This window comes from Taurulus bubalis (assembly GCF_910589615.1).
Source record: "Taurulus bubalis genome assembly, chromosome: 20".
Classification (NCBI taxonomy): Eukaryota; Metazoa; Chordata; class Actinopteri; order Perciformes; family Cottidae; genus Taurulus; species Taurulus bubalis.
In genome coordinates, this window is record NC_136608.1 from 11,824,457 (window position 1) to 11,841,518 (window position 17,062).

Below are 17,062 nucleotides of genomic sequence, written 5' to 3' on the forward strand. Positions count from 1 at the left end.
ATACCTACAAAACCCTGCCTTTGAACAAACATGGGAAAATACACAAACAAAATGTGTTCCCTTTTTATTATGTTTTCGAGTTGTCCATCTGTTTGTCCATATCACTCTTGTGAACTCTTATCTCATGAAAACTTTAAGGGAATCTATCCAAATTTGGAAATCCACCTGGACAGGTCTCTGTGATCTCAAAAAACATGTTTTGTCAAGTCAAGACTTCATACGCTAATTATGACAATTTCACAAATGCCTACTCGGATAAAACATGATTTTGGACAGACATGGTTATAAACTGCAACTCTACATGGTTGGCAGAGACATACTACTGTGGGACGGTATGTCTAGTCTTTGTTAAGAAAATAAAATAACAATGTGTTTATTATTTGCATTATTTATAATGATAGGGATTTAATGAATATAGGTTGTTTGTAGTTATGTATTTTGACTTGTGGTTTGGCAGTATATATATATATATATATATATATATATATATATATATATATATATATATATGTCCATATTGTCTCCTTCTTTTATATGTGTTGTTGAAAAAATAAGTAGATGTTGAATGCCAATGAGACTAGTGACTAATTGACATTGCCATTGAAAATGCCACTCACCAGTCACTGCTTTTGGTCTTAAACAGGAAATGGTCTGGGTATCCGTGTGGTTGGAGGGAAAGAAGTTCCTGGCAGTAATGGAGACATTGGAGCCTATGTTGCCAAAGTCCTCCCTGGTGGAGCTGCAGAACAAACAGGAAAGATTCTTGAAGGTAAGCTCATCTACCAAAAATGAACCTTCCCCTTGTAGGAAAAAAGAAAAGATATACTGAAGATATATTTTCTTATGTGGAGCATTCTTTTTTGCTTAGAGTGAGATGAGAATATGTATACCATACTCGTGTTTGTACAGTAAATATGGAGCTACTGGCTAAGCTGACAGTGAGCTTTGCTTAGCTCACAGACTGTAAACAGAGGGAAGCTAGCCTGGATCTGTCCATAGGTAATATAACAAAATATGTATTCCAGGACCTCCAAAGCTCACTGATTAACATTCAATATCCCCTTTTAATACAATGTTTAAAACCATCTGATTATAAGGGACTATTTCTTGGACTTCTGTTCATATACAGTAGCTTGAAACTGCAACAGCTACAGTTAGCTATTTTGAAAAGTAACCATTGTGCACTAACCCCTATGACCTGTGATTTCACCCACACACATCTCCCTGACACCACCTCGGGATGTTGCTGTGTGGTATAACACATTTTATGAGGTTGGAACAGCTAACCAGCTCACCCTCCCAGTCCACCTGTCTGCTCTCGGTCCACTTTAATATCTGCGTTGAGCCACATTGAGGGTGTCAGACAAGTGGTAAAGCTGTGCCTTTCTGTTCTTGTTCGTCTCTTTCCCTTTCCTTTTTAAAAATCCTTTTACATTGCTGTTTTTCCTCTTCACACTTTTTTAGCAGGAAAATCTAAAGGTTTCCTGGGAAAGGCAAATCCAACAAATACAGTTGAAACAATGGTGGGAATATTAAGGCTCTTTTCAACATAGTGGGAGTCCCTAATGTAACTTAATAAGAGTCTTCAGCCATGCTAGCAAATCTGTGAGGCACTAATTAAGCATGGCTTAATATTAACACCACATGCTAAAATGCTCACAATGACAATTATAATGCGGATGTTTTGCAGGTGTAAAGTTCAACATGTTCATCTTCTGCGTTTAGCACGTTAACATTTGCCATTTTCTAATTAGCACAAAGTACAGCTGGGGACGATGGGAGTGTTATCAGTTTTGCAGGTATTACAAATTCAAATGTTGACATGATGATGTTGCCAGATGAACAGTCTGATGTTCCCCAATGTTATTATAACATGTTCTCTTGGGACCTTTAGTATCTGTTGCAAATTTCACAGCAATCTGCGGCCTGTTTGATAATGCCATCCCGAGAGTCACACTGGTAGAGTGTCTAGAAAAATAAATAAATAATAAAAAACAATTTTTAACACTGAATGAAACAAATAGATGAGGATCACTTCAGGTCAAATTAGAAATACAATCAATACCAAGGGCCATCTATTTCCTGTATAGTAACAAGATCATGTTACTATACAAGATCATGTTACTATATGTTATTTTTTTAATTTTTAATCATTAAACAAGATCCTTAATCTTTCAATTTCCAACTTTAATCTGTATTTTAATCATGGATGGATTACTGAACGGGCCTATCAGGCACCTGATGTGTCAGGGCCTCCCTGGTCTTCACCTACACAATCTCATCCAAAGAGAGACATACCAACAAGGAAGAGACTCAAAACTACAAGGAGACACAAATAAAACTACAAAGAGACACACATTTACTATGAAAAGGGGCAAATCAACCACAAAGAGACACCAAATGACAACAAAGAGAGACTAAACAACTGTAAAGTCTTGCTAAGAGAGGTGTTGGGGCTTTTTGCATGTGCGACCCCATGGTCTCATAATCTACCCATGATTTTATTCATGCTTGGAAAAGTCTGACAGCAGAGGATTCAGCAAGCAGCGTCATTTTCCAAACACTTTATGGTCCTTAGATTTTTCATTCGCAGTGAAGTTTCACATGTGTTTATTGTTTCATACTGTTACTTTTAACTGATTTCTACCGATAAATAAATCGATGGAAGCATTAGGGTCAGTAGAGTTATATATCCATAGCCATTATTGCACAAAAAGAAGACCGTGTTCTTAGCCCCAAGGATAACTCAACCATGATAACAGCCGTAACCCTGTCATCAACACTGAGCAGAATGGCTGCAAAGTACTTTGGTCCTGCCAGCGGGAACACGGCCTTTCACCCTCTGTGGTGTGAATACAGAGAAACGTTGTCATATGCAAAAAGCGTTGATGCTACGTGTCACTGAGCGTACGAATACATGCTTGTTTGTCTCATCACTGACTGGAATTCAAGTTTCTTTGAATGTGCGCAAACTGCAACACACATGTAAACCACAACGTGTGAACAATTTGATTAATAATATGATGGTGAAACTACAATTAGCCACCCTGTCAATCACACATGCAGCTCGAGAGTATCGTCGCAAACGGAGCCTCCTGATGAGCTGTTTAAAGCCTTGTAAGTCCTGCTCGTGTGCAGTGGGTTTGCTGTGCTGTGTGGATTCATATGAGCTTTCACTGCTGCATTAAATGTAAATAAATGATCAGTCCTCTCTAAAAGACATTTGTCTTTGCTGGAAGAGATGAGTGAAACTAGTTTCTGATTGGATTGTGTGTTCTTTCCCGGCCATAATGCATCACGTAGAAATTTCCCCACAAGTTTTACAGCTGAAATAACATGAAGCCATTTCAAAGGTGCTTTTAAACCAGTTCTGTGCCCGAGTGCTCCACGAGCAGCCTGTCACACAGCTGCTGTTTGGGCTGTCACCAGCATGTATCGCTCCAGTTTTGGCTTGCAGTCTGATGCATGACGTTTGAGTACAAGAATCAAAGTATTTATCAAAGTATTTTTGACTGTAATTAATCAAAGAATGGATGTTAGACCCTAATCTGGTCACACATTTTGGTCAACAAGAATTCAATTTGAAAATGAATTGATCCCTTTACAGACATTCTTTAAATATGCTGTATTTCTGATTGTTTTCTTGTGTGTACGACTGTGTGCCATTGTGGTATTGTGAATAGGAATGCAAGTGCTGGAGTGGAGCGGTGTTCCTCTGACGGGGAAAACCTATGAAGAGGTACAAGGGCTGGTTGGGCAGCCATGCAACGAGGCAGAAGTGTGTGTCAGACTGTGAGTATAATAACCTTTGTACCATTCTATCTTTCTCTCCTGTATTCTATTATTAGCAATCCACACTCACCCTGTCATTTATTTATTTTCTTCCTCATTCTCTAATCATCACCATCATCTTACATTCCCTGCCTCTTCAAAAAGAGGCAGGGAATCCACATTACACATTGAATTCTAAGAAACATTATGCCTTTCAAATATTACCTGATTTCCCATTTTACATGTTTAATATGTATAGTCATGATTGCTAATCCCGTAAGTCATCTTCATCTTCCAGTTTTCTGGGGGTGGTTTTAATTCTCTTAATTATGTGTTACATTATTTTCCCTTCTGTCAGTGATCTCAACATGTTGGCAGAGTCTGACGGTTCCGACCACCTGGATTTCCAGGAGCACAGCAAAGGTGAGCTACAGTATTTGTATAACTCCAACCCCAACATGCGATTGCCGCTTCTCACTTTCCCCCCAAAAACTGTCTCTCGGTATTTCCCAATTAACTTTTGTCTCCTGCAGTTTTTAGACACCTTTGTCATATCGCTTTCATCCACAATTCTCTCTTTTCTCAAGTTCAGCCATGCATTTCTTGTGGCCTATTTCCTTTTTCTGTCTGCATAACAGACCATTAGATATTTTTCGAATGCGCTACCACACTTTACAGCCTTTCATTTCCAACTTGAAGTTGTGTCTTCGTGCTTTCTGTCGCCCTCTTCCTGTGGGAGCCTTTGCGTAATGATGCTGGTGTGACCCCGTTTAGGTGACAGACCTCCCAGGTCTCCAGGTGTTGACCCCAAGCAGCTGGCGGCTGAGCTGAAAAAGGTGTCCCAGCAGCAGGGTCCCAGCTCCACCTCTTCCTCCGGCCTGCCCCCCACCACCTCAGCGACCTCCAGCCCCGGTCAGCCGGGATCGCCGGCCGTCAGCAAGAAACGCCACAGCAGCAAGGCGAGTCAGGGAGGGTTTGTCTGTCATGTTTACCGCAGAATAAGTTTAATCTATCTTTAAGAATTGGTATTTTTTGGTGACACGTTAGAGTACTTCCCTGTACTGTAATCAGTAGCTTTTTGGGTCATAAACCCCCTTACAACATTGTTAACGTAACCCGTTTAACCTGTTCAAACACAAATGTTGGTGTAAGTGTATCTTTTTTTAATCTACCACAAAATCTACCACACAAGGTAACTCTTCTTTTATTATTTATGTAACATTAAGGAAATCATTTAACAATGCCAGTACGAAATGAATTATAAGAAGTTGCCACTGGTAACTCTCTGAAATGAATATTAAAACAGATGAATCAATTCCAAAAGTAACTTGTTTCGCCTCAAATGCTGCATGAGGCGCAGTGCAGTGTTATGTACAGTATGTACAGTACACCCACCAGTTAACATTTTGTATCCGCCTCCAGATTTCCGCTAGCAGTATCTAAGCATGTTGCTCTTATTTCTTACAGACTGCAGAGGGAATGAAGACCCAGTCCTACCCCATCTCTGGAGAAATACAGGTTTGTGACACAAAAGGATGAGCTTTGTAATGTTTACGTTTAAATGCAAGCGTATTTAATGTAATCAATGTTACTCTCATTGAATAAATGCAAACATCTAATTTTCTTTCATAGTTTCTCTTTCACCAAATGCAATTGAAACCATTGTAATCCAATGCGCTTCTTTTTGCAGCTTCAAATCCACTACGACAAGCAGCTCGGCAACTTGATCGTTCATGTCCTGCAGGCCAGAAACCTCTCTCCGCGGGACAACAACGGCTACTCTGACCCGTTTGTTAAAGTGTATCTCCTACCAGGGAGAGGGTGAGTCAAAGGCTTGGAACCCGCAAGCACACTTAAAGTAGTTCAGAACAGGACTGAGTCAGTTCAGGATAAATGATACAAAATGAGATTTTTTTTTGTTGATATTGTTGATTTAGAGAGAGTATAACATGGGACTGTTCTCATTCTCCCTCTCAGATAAGGAATTCAAGTTATATACATACTTCCACATCCAGACTACAAAGGCAGCCACTTTCTTAAGCTCAAACCTAATTTCCATTCATTTTAAAATCGATTTACAATTGATTTTGGCTTACCATGACATCTTTCAATGTGCAGCACATGACCTTTCTTTGGTATCAATTCCATGGCACCTGTACACTGCACATCAGGTCCATCAAACGATATGTCTCACAATGTAGTTCCAGTGGCGTCATGTGAAATGAACTTGTTACGGCACTCATTAGAACCGTACTGATTGACATCAACATTATGTACATGATATGAAGTTGCTCGTGTTCTTGTGTTGATGTTACCCCGCTGATGGGAGTTCTACTGTAGGTGGGAGTGCAGTCAAAATCAATAGCTCTCATATTCACTTGCAATACGATCCGCACTCTCATAAGTCCAGGGCTTCCTTTCTCACTGTGATTGCGCTGTAACTTAATTGACTCTCCACCTTTTCTGCTGTTTGAGGTCCCTTGAGAGTTTTTTTCTTCTTTTTTTTTAAAGCAATGACGTACAGTTGTGAGCTTTGCAGCCGCCTCCAGTTTGACATGTGCAGATGCCAAGACAACCGTGTGTTTTAGACGGGGTTTTGGTTATGTTAAGAGTGGCAACTGACTCACAAGCCCTGCAGCTGCCCTAGGGAAAGCTGTTATGGAAACACGCACACTTAAACACATGTGCAAATACCCGTGTATATGCTGCATGTTCGTACACATGGACACACTCACAACTGTCAGAGCACCGACTGCAATCCATATAGAGGCTTTTCAGTTGCATCACAGATTTCCTGGCAACCACATGGAGCTGTTGAAGTGAAACGGGTGGTTATAAATAAAAGTGTACTATGGCAACCAGGAAAGAGGGGGAAATAATAGATGTAATTTGGCAAATGTAATCCACATTTAGAGACCAATATGTATGAAGCTGGAATAATGCTTATCAAGGCTCTGCATAAGTAAATATACACATGTATTTCAGACATGTTCACATGTATGTTTCTTTCATACCAGTACAATCATCCCTTTTACTAAACCACAATGGAAAGAAAATGTTGAAGAAATCATTCAATGGAAATAACTCCCACCTGGAGAAGGTGTACACAAACTACAGTATCTGTTAAAGTCTGCATTATAGACAGAGGATGTGTTTTGTGGCAGGTTTAAATTTAATCTGAAAAAATGTGTATTCCCGATAACAGCGGTCCCCAAACTTTTTTGCGCCACGGACCGGTTTTGTGTCAGACAATCTTTTCACGAACCGGGGCCTTAAAGGTGTGGGATCAATATGACAAAAACAAATGATACGACCGGCATGAAAACTAATATAAAGTACATACAAAATACAACTCACCATTACGCTGAGTTATCGCCACATATGATGCAGAGCGGGCACGTGAGAATCACCTGGAGCAGTAAACCCGTATTTTAAGCGGGACTCCTGATATTGTCTTTTAAATGCAGCTTTTTTTTTCGTGGAGGTCGGAGGCTCTTCTTCTTCTGTCTCCTCATTTGGGCCTTTCCAAAGAATTTCCGCTGAGCAATTTCTATAATGTGCTGTATATCAGCCAAGATAATGTGTTAATCCTCATGACTTTCACATTAAAACAAATTCCACTCCTACACAGTAGTGCTCTGCAAAGTAAAGATGATGTGCTATCTAACAGACTATGTAAACACCAGTTAGATTAGATTTTGTTTTTATACAAAAGGGTGCAGTCCCCGTCCTAATACAAAGGACTCAAAAAATGATAAATGCAATCAGCTCTCCACAGCTGTTCCATGAGCAGCAGATTTCCACTATGGTTGCCAATGGATGCGTTTCATCACCTGAAAGCCCTCTCAACACAATTCATGAGACACTAAAGCAGAAATTCAATCCACCCCTGCAACACACCGCAGTTCCCCGTTCTTGCCTCTAAACACACACTTAATAAATCCCACAATAAAACTAGATCTACAGTGATCTCCCCTTTCCTCATACACACTCACAGTCCACAGACACTCTTTGAACCCCCACCCTCCCTCTGACTATTGTTTCTGTATGTTGTTCTCTATATTTAATGCATGCTGGACCCTCTCAGTCAGGTCATGGTTGTCCAGAACGCCAGGTATGTGACTTGACCACTTTGGTACTTTGGTTTTCTTTTGGTTGACATTTGGTTGTCAGTTTGGTGAAGGTAACAAAACGTTAGAAAAAAAAATGTTTTCCAACTGATGGGTAGCTTGATGATACAAATCAGTTTGTTCAGTTCCACAAACTCCCTTATATTGTGCATTTTCCCTGGCCCCCATATCCTCATGATGTCCCACCCACCTTTAGGCTTAGCATTGCATTTGCTTGGACTTGAATTCCTAAATATTAACATCTTCCCATGTCTTTAACATAACATTAATAAACTGATATTCCACTGTGCTGACAATTAACGTTTTCCGGCTAACTGTTGTGTGTTTCTGGTCGATAGTCCTCTTTTGTTCCCAACCATTGTGATTTGAAATCCTAACATTGACCTCCTTTTAGTTTGTCCCTGTTTTGTGATTAATGTCCCTCAGTAATGTCCTACATCGTGCCCAGACATTGTACTGTTCTCTTGATGCCCCGCCACATTCAATACATACTCCCATTATTTTGCTCTGCAGTCCTTATTCATCCCATTTTTTTCCCCAAAATATTTTAGATTGTCCTTGTCTTTACCAAACTAACGCTTACAAACTTACTCATATTCTACAATCTTAAATGAAACTCTTCACACTGCAAAAAACATCCATCTTATCAAGTTATTCATATTATTCCAGTGAGTCTGCTGGGATATAAAATATTTTTTTATTAAAACAAGTGAAAAGTCAGATTATGCTATTATCAAGCAAATTTACTTTTTGGTATTTTTGTAAGTATTTTTTCTTCTGTTTACAATCCAGTGATTGGCAGAATTATTGACCTGACTGAGTTATTGATACTCACCAAAACAATAATTTTATCAGATATAAATCTATCTCTCATTCTATACTGGCATACATTTTCACTTGTTTTAAAACGTCAACATTTTATGAGACTAAATGACTTGATGGACATCAAAATGGACTTTTTTGCAGCCGCCCTGCCATCGTATCCTGCCGTCCATGCACGTAGGTCCATACATTGTTACCGTCCAAACAATGTGCATCACATTCATTCTCTCCCTTCTACTGTCTACATTTTGCACAGTATATTATGTTCACTCCATTGTGGTGGTCCACTATCCTCCGGGGCTTTTGCACGTCTGTGACCGAGTGAATCTTGTTGTGATGTGTTCCCCCAGTGCTGAAAACAAAAGGAGGTCTAAAACCGCAGGCAAGAGTCTCAACCCTGAGTGGAACCAGACTGTCATCTATAAAAACATCCACCTGGAGCAAGTATGTGGTCACGCACACATTTCTCACAGGCGTAGCTGCACACATTCAATCGGTCATAGTATCTTAAATATCACAGTGTGATGCAATTATTGTGTAAAATACTGTTGATGTTGGGGAGTATTCTTTCTATAACCCTACAATCGTCAGTGTGTGTAAGGCACCGACACAGGAGAACTCACAGTGTGTCAACTTCCATGTTCAAAATTGATGATTCTGCTGGCAGGCTGACCAGCATTGTGGCCATTGGTCTTAGTAGAGCAGATGGATATGCCATCGGGATTTAATTATATCATTTTAGATCCCATTTTAGATTCATTGGAACCATATTAACCAAAGCAAATTTATGGACTTCTGTTGTCTGTTTTTTTAAGCTGCTGAATGTCTGTTCCCACTTTAAGCCCAGATCATATGTTTCTTTTTCTTTAAAGCGAGACAGCAAAGGCCCAAATGTTTTTTCATGCATTGGTCTATTTGGAGATTTAAGCTATTTATCTTCCATTACATGTGTTATTTTATACTAATGGAAGGAAAACATCCAACATACACATTAAGTTATTTTTTTTAACAACATGTTGTTTGATTGCGTAAGTAGATTTCTCCTAAATTCAGCGAAAGTTAGCAATAGATGCATAATGAAACATAACATTTCGGAAAACATTGGCCTGGGGTGTCTGTTTATTTTCCCAAATAGTTAGTCAGTATAAATATGCATTAACTTCCTATCTGTGTGTGTGTATCAGCTGAGGAAGAAGACCCTGGAGGTGAGCGTGTGGGACTATGACAAGTGCTCCTCCAATGATTTCTTAGGAGAGGTAAACCTCTTTCACCATACGTTCAGTTCAGTGATGCACCAAAACATGTTATGCACATGCCCATTTAACTGCTGTGTTTGTGCCCAGGTCCTTATTGACCTGTCCAACACAGCACAGCTGGACAACGTCCCGCGGTGGCTCCTCCTGAAGGAGCAGAGCGAGGGGGACCACCACCGGCGCTCCCACCAGGGCCGACACAGTTCCTCCAAACCCTCCTCACAGCACTCCTCTCCTAAAACCACTGGATCCGCACACGACAATCAGGATTCCCCAAAATCATCTGTCATCAAGAGCCGAAGCCACGGGATCTTTCCAGATCCGGCCAAGGGTAGGACACGATGAAATTCCCTCAGCTGCTTGACTTCATCACCATCCTCTCCTATCAAGCATCTGTACTCTGCTGCTTCCGCTGTTTCCCTGCTTTCTTCTTGAACTCTGTTTTTCATTCTCCTTCACACTTAGTGCTCTCTTCCTGTCGCTGCTTCTCTTGCCGGTATCTCCTCACTATCTCCGTGTCTGCCTCTATCCACCTGTTTCTCTCTCAGTCTTTTCTCTTTACCAGCACCTATACGCTCATTTTTGCGCAACCATCGTAGCTTCAGCGTCATGCTTTTTGCTTTCTCATGGTCTGTTTTCTTGGTTGCCATTAATGTCACCTAGCTCAGAGGCCTAGCCTTAGCTTCCCTCTATCTTTCTTCTAACACAGAGGGCAACATGGCCGTGGAAGGCTTTGAATGCTCCCCTAATTTAGAAAAGAAATAACCACCCAATTTAATGAGGATGCTTGAATATCAGGTGGTACACAAAAGGCAACAGCATCTAAGTTCACTAAAGTAGAACATAGCTTTTTTGGTAATTTGGTGAATCTGGTTGTTTTAGACACGCAGGTGCCCACTATCGAGAAATCTCACAGTAGCCCTGGCACATCGAAGCCTTCCCCGTCCGAGGGCCAGAGCCAAAGCCAAGGACACAGCCAACATTCTCGCTCGCACGGCGCTTCACGCTCCAGCAAAAGTGCCGCACGGCAACACCATCAGGACAGCGGCATTGCAACGGGCGATGCCCCGCAGCAATCACAGCAGCAGCTGCCGCAACGCCTTCAACCAAGTAAACCAAGACGCAAATAAAGTCTACGCAGCATGGCCTTCTCGTACTCATCTGTTCTACCTTCTGTTAATTTTTCCCCTGTTCATTTAGTTGCCTTTTCTATTGGTTTCCCCTCACCCTTTACACACCCTCTGGTCCTGTCCCCCGTTGTGTTCACAGTGTGTCAACCTCCCACCGCTTCTCTTCTGTGCGTTCTCACCAGCGTGTAGAGCCAGCACCTCACCTGTAGCACACCGTCTTTGACCTTCCTACGTTTGACCCTAATTTCAACAAACCCAAAGAGGGCGTAATGGTTGCTTATTGAAGGCCAGTTCTAACCATTTAAAAAAAAAGAAGGAAAACAGTTAATAGGCAAAATCTTATTCCTCAAAATAATCCAACATGAAGCTAAACAGAAATAATTACTTACAGGTTGAAGTTTGGTTTGCTTGGGATGAGTAGAAGTATGACAGTATGGGGAAAAAATAAAATCTGAAAGAAACAGCGGCAAAAAAAGGAGGATAAATTCGGAAGGAACAAATCAGCAAGATCTGTCAATAACTGCCAGAGCACGGTGACATCTCCACCTCTCTCAAATGTCAAGACTAGCAAATTATAAACTATTTTTAGTTCAGTTAATGGAGCAGATTTTACCGGGAAACAGTTTTTGTCACCAGCTAGCGGTTCAATATTTTGGATCGTATGGATCCGTTAGTAAAACAGAAGAAAGTTGCAATCCCACCCCCTCCCAAAAACATCATGAACCTCTTTTATAGTTTTCTTTGAGTTATTTTTTAATTCCTTTTTGTTAACAAACAACAACCAGCTTTTCTAAAGCTCCCCGACTGAGATGGCTCTGCATGCAGTCCACTAACCCCCCCAACCCTTTTTTTGTTTGAACAACTACCGGACTCACACTGCACCTCAGTAGATGCTGCACACCCCGCCTTTCAGTGACATGCAGGAGGGGCAAAGGTGCACTGCACACTGTGGCTGCATGTGATTGACAGTCATGCTGGTTGGGAAGATAAACCGCTCTCTGAATCTCCATCTTGCTCCTCCCTCCTTCCATCTTAAACTCCAACCCCATGACCTTTGTTTCCTGGCGTTGACACCCTGACACCTGACCTGTGCCTGTGAAAAAAAACGAACACATCCAGGCCAAAGAGGCCGCCCCTCACTAAGGCACCAGAGACACAGCGTAGTGGGCGTGCTCACCATTCAGAGAGCCCAGTCTGACTGGTTGCCCGCGCTGCCGTCGGTTGTGTCGGCCAAAGGGAGCAGAGCAGACGGCAGACGCCTGACCCTCAGGAAAGCCGTGTCAGAAGAGAGGCCGCAGAGCACCGGAGGTGAGAGTTTGCCCAAGAGTCTCCTCTCTGTCGTGTGACTGAAGCACAGATGGAGCGAGGAGAGAAAGAGAGAGTGAAAGAAAGAGAGGATGCGACACTACTAACGCACACCTGCAGAAAGAGAGAGGGGAGTCTTACAAGCTTAATAATAGGAGCAAGGAAGACAGAGACAAAGTTGTACTCAGTCACATCACCAGAGATCCATGCAGCGAAACACTCTTTCTTAACGGCCACCAACACAGTTCACTAATACCAGGAAATGAATGTCCTGGACTGTGATTCACTGAGAGTTCACACGGTGCCACTGCCACAAACTGCTGCGTCACAACTCCCCCGTTGTATTGCTTCATTGAACTGGTATTAGTGGAGCTCTCGCGGGAACAGATTTGACAACATGTTGCGTGGCCTGAGAGAAAAAAACGTGTCGGCATGGATTCTGTTCTGCACCACATCCACGCATCTCACTTCATTCATACTCTATCACACTGCCTGGTCAGCTGGTTGAGGATTTAAATATTTAATTCTGAAAGAATAACATCGAAAAATAGGTTGCACATAAACAGGGTAAATACAAAATATTCATTAAAAAAGCTACACTTATAAACATCCTTTAAACTCCCGCAGATATTAAACTATATTCATGTAATTTGTCTTTCAACTAAACTGCTAAAATTGAGATGTTAGATTAATAACAATAATTCATGGGGGTGACTAACAATGTCCGTAGGGTCTACGTGCCTCTTGTTTGGTCTACTTTTGTATAAACATAAATATGTGATGTTTCTCTGGATTTATGTGTCTGTTTATGTGAAAGCTTTATATGTGAGTTATTACTGTCTTGTCTTTGTCTGAGAGAAAGTACAGTATGTGTTCATATGCTTCTCGCTAGTGCACGGTGTCTGTGTGCTATTCATTAAGATCTTTTGAATAAAGCTTCCCTCTTGAATGCAACATAAATTATGTTAAGTATTAAGATGATTATGATGGATTTTAGTTGCCGCAAATAGTATCTAATGCTTCTTGGCCCTAGTTTTTCCAATCTTGGATCCGGCAGAGGTGCAATCAGTCTTCCTGTCTCTTTGTCGTAATGGGTATGGTCGTATCTCTGCACAGCTCGGTCGGGCTACAGATCCGGTGACGCCCCGGTCACAGCAGCCTCATTGGACAGCGGCCTGAGTGGCAGTGCCTACAGCCTATTGGACGAAGAAGCAGAGATGAACGAGGTGGACAGCGCCATCTTCCAGGTGCCGCGACTGTAAGTCCGCTTATTCAGTACTTTCATCTTAAAACCCGTCAGTTTCACCTTTTGGATGTGCTATATTTGATGTTGGTGTCATGCTAACGTACTACTTTTGCACAGAAGATAAAGAGACCAATACATTCAAACTGTTGTAATGTACAGGATTTTATTTCCCTTCTCTTTAGTGGAAAGATCCCAAACGGCACAGACGAGATGAAATCCTCAATGGGACACAGTGACATTGAAGGTTAGACATACAGTAGTGTGTGTGTGTGTGTGTGTGTGTGTGTGTGTGTGTGTGTGTGTGTGTGTGTGTGTGTGTGTGTGTGTGTTTGTCTTGATGCCTATTAGTATTAAAAACCTGACACTAATACATGCATTTTGTACATGGCTAAATAAGTCTTCGTGATTTGATTGTTTTAGTGCAATAGTGTTCAACTTCGACCACTCTCTGCAACAGTATTTACATTCATTTAGATGTCCTGCCTCAAAGAATAACACATTTAGTTCAATTAAATTCCTGATTAATAAGTAACATTTTGTCTTTTGACATATTGTTTCCTTTCAAAACTGATGCTTACTTGACTAATTCCTGAGCAAGTAGTAAAATGTATACAAGCGTCATTCACATTATGTGTAGACCCTTTTAATTTTCATAAATCTATCCTTATTGATCTTCCTCATTTCTGTTCCCTTCCTGTGACCTTTTGAGTCAAGTTATTATGACTAATGCAAAGAGGGCTTTAAAAAGCTAGAAAGAGGTTTGTTGTCTCACTTTCACATTCACAGCTAAGTGTGAGACCCACACACACACACACACACACACACACAAACTCATTTATTCTTATCCGCATAGATTCTTCATCATCTGCTCTCGGTTACCTCAATCTTGTACGTCAATATGTCTCTCTCATCTAGTCATAAACACACACGCACACGCACACACACACACACACACACACACACACACACACACACACACACACACACACACACACACACACACACACACACACACACACACACACACACACACACACACTACCCTTAGTGTTTGCCAGGGTCTTATTGACCCAACTTTCAAACCTGACATTTCCATTCAGCTTCCAAGGCAACCAGAAACCAGCCAGAGCTCTGTTTTGATATTACTCATCATGAGAGTACACTTTGTTTCCAGCAGAGGGCAGTGACACGCAGAAGACATCTGATTTTAAAGAAGGAGCGAGAGAATTGAGAAGTGTGTGGTTTGTTTTTCACTGTGCCTGAGCTCATTCAGTGTGTGTGTGTGTGCGTGTGCGTGTGCGTGTGTATTCAGGTAAATCCCAGGTAATGGGGGAGATAAAGATTGCCCTGAAGAAGGAGATTAAGACGGAGGGAGAGCAACTCGTCCTTGAGATTCTTCAATGTCGCAACATCACCTACAAGTTCAAGTCTCCAGACCACCTGCCTGGTACTGTATAAAAAAACAATGCACACAGCACACACACCTTCCTTCCATTTATGCTTCGGCACACACACACACATTACTTTGATAAGGTCTCACCATGCAGGACTTTTCAAAAGCGGTACCTCTCGGTTATTATTTCCACTACTTCTGTCAAAACTCTTCAAAGTCTCTTATTATATGTGATGCATTACATGTTCATCATTTTAACATTTGACAGCTTGGAGGCCCACATGGCCCACACGGTTTAGAAAGACTGGCATCTGACATACACCAGAATCCTTGCCAGGTTTTTTTTTATGCAGAACCACAGGTGTTGTGATCGTATTTTCCCTTCAATATCCCCTTAGAAATCATTGAAAGAGTCACTTTTTTGTATGAAAAATTAATGTTATAACTGTAACTGTCTTGTCGTTTAAAAAAAATCAGCTGCAATATGTATATGACATTATTTAGATTGGATGTGAACCTGCATTTATAGACACTGGACAGACCAGTCTCTGGTGTACAGACTTCTCTTCCCTCGTTAAAACACAGATTGCCGCCCACCTCGCCTGCTCTTATAATATTAACTTCCTAATACCCAAGCTGCTCGCCACTTGTTTGATTTGCTTCTAGATGGGATCTGCACACAAAGGGTTATTCCCATTGACAGAATGTACAGAATGTGTAGGAGTGAGTCATAGCATAACACTTTATTGTCGGCTATGTGCATCTGCGACTATTTCTAAAGCTGGTATGTAGAGTTTCTTCTCTTCATGTTAAGTGGCCTTTATGCTTTAAACTGATTTTGGTATTATATATCATATAAAAGTTTTAAAAAGCAAAATCACATGCATGTATGATGTCAGCTTTACATTGATGTGCATGTGTGTGTCCACAGATCTTTATGTAAAGCTTTATGTGGTGAATATCGCTACCCAGAAAAGGATCATCAAGAAGAAGACCAGAGTGTGCCGTCATGACCGGGAGCCATCTTTTAACGAAACCTTCCGCTTCTGTATGAACCCGGCAGGACACTCCCTACAGGTAATCCTAACCCAGTCCCTAACACATGCACACACAACAGGGTGAGCGCTACACATTTGAAATATTATACAATCCGCAATCATTTGTCACTAGCAGTTTAAGATTCTTGCCGAGAGTTAGATGAGAAAATTGATACCTTTCTTGTGTATATCTGCTGAATATATAGCTAAAACCAGGAAACAGTTAGCTTAGCGTAGCATAACAACTGGAAACAGGGGAAAACTGCTAGCTTAAAAAGTAAAACTATTCATTTTATGGATGCACTGATTTATTGTTGGTTTTCTTTGAATACTCAATCACATGACATGCTGATGTTCTTTCCACCCCAGCTGTTCCTGGTGTCTAACGGTGGCAAGTTTGTGAAGAAGACTCTGATCGGCGAGGCCTACGTGTGGCTGGACAAAGTCGACCTACGCAAGCGAGTTGTTAGCTGGCACAAGCTGCTCGCCAGCACCGCCCAGATCCACTCATAGAAGGAGACTCAATCCCCCCCAAAAAAACTGAGCTTGCGAGAGCACAAGGAGGTTTCTGTCATCTGTGGATGCTTAGGTTCAACATCTGTAACACTCATCCACTCTTGTTGGGTTGCGTAAAATATCTCTTTCTTCAATCTTTGTTTCAGGGCTCAGAGTTTTGGAGCAATTCTGATGATGATTTCTGTCATGCTGGAAGTTTGGAGGAAGTAGTAAATGCGTTTACAGGAAATGAACACACGTTTACAGGACGTACGGTGTACAGTAGTGTCAGAGGAAAAAAGCAGGTGCTGAGTTCAGAGGTCAAGCACGGAATCAACCAGGTATTAAACACTTTAATATACAACACACACACACACACACACACACACACACACACACACACACACACACACACACACACACACACACACACACAATTATTTAAGACAATGTTGCACACTCATTCACGCAGAAGAGACA

The 17,062-nt window shown here is 41.4% G+C and overlaps 1 protein-coding gene across 1 annotated transcript in view; it reads left to right on the forward strand.

The window, feature by feature from the left end:
- pcloa (piccolo presynaptic cytomatrix protein a) overlaps positions 1 to 16,600 on the forward strand; it is a gene marked incomplete at both ends in the record, with an annotated part of 50,815 nt that extends 34,215 nt beyond the window's left edge. The window contains 17 exons of the mRNA XM_079235896.1: positions 644 to 769; positions 3,684 to 3,792; positions 4,130 to 4,194; positions 4,546 to 4,730; positions 5,239 to 5,289; positions 5,462 to 5,592; positions 7,859 to 7,885; positions 9,074 to 9,167; positions 9,908 to 9,979; positions 10,067 to 10,307; positions 10,859 to 11,086; positions 12,226 to 12,414; positions 13,528 to 13,669; positions 13,840 to 13,901; positions 14,970 to 15,104; positions 15,982 to 16,127; positions 16,457 to 16,600. Coding sequence (XP_079092022.1) covers positions 644 to 769; positions 3,684 to 3,792; positions 4,130 to 4,194; positions 4,546 to 4,730; positions 5,239 to 5,289; positions 5,462 to 5,592; positions 7,859 to 7,885; positions 9,074 to 9,167; positions 9,908 to 9,979; positions 10,067 to 10,307; positions 10,859 to 11,086; positions 12,226 to 12,414; positions 13,528 to 13,669; positions 13,840 to 13,901; positions 14,970 to 15,104; positions 15,982 to 16,127; positions 16,457 to 16,600 — 2,147 coding nt within the window. The remainder of the gene's footprint in view (positions 1 to 643; positions 770 to 3,683; positions 3,793 to 4,129; positions 4,195 to 4,545; positions 4,731 to 5,238; positions 5,290 to 5,461; positions 5,593 to 7,858; positions 7,886 to 9,073; positions 9,168 to 9,907; positions 9,980 to 10,066; positions 10,308 to 10,858; positions 11,087 to 12,225; positions 12,415 to 13,527; positions 13,670 to 13,839; positions 13,902 to 14,969; positions 15,105 to 15,981; positions 16,128 to 16,456) is intronic.
- Positions 16,601 to 17,062: the final 462 nt, after the last annotated feature.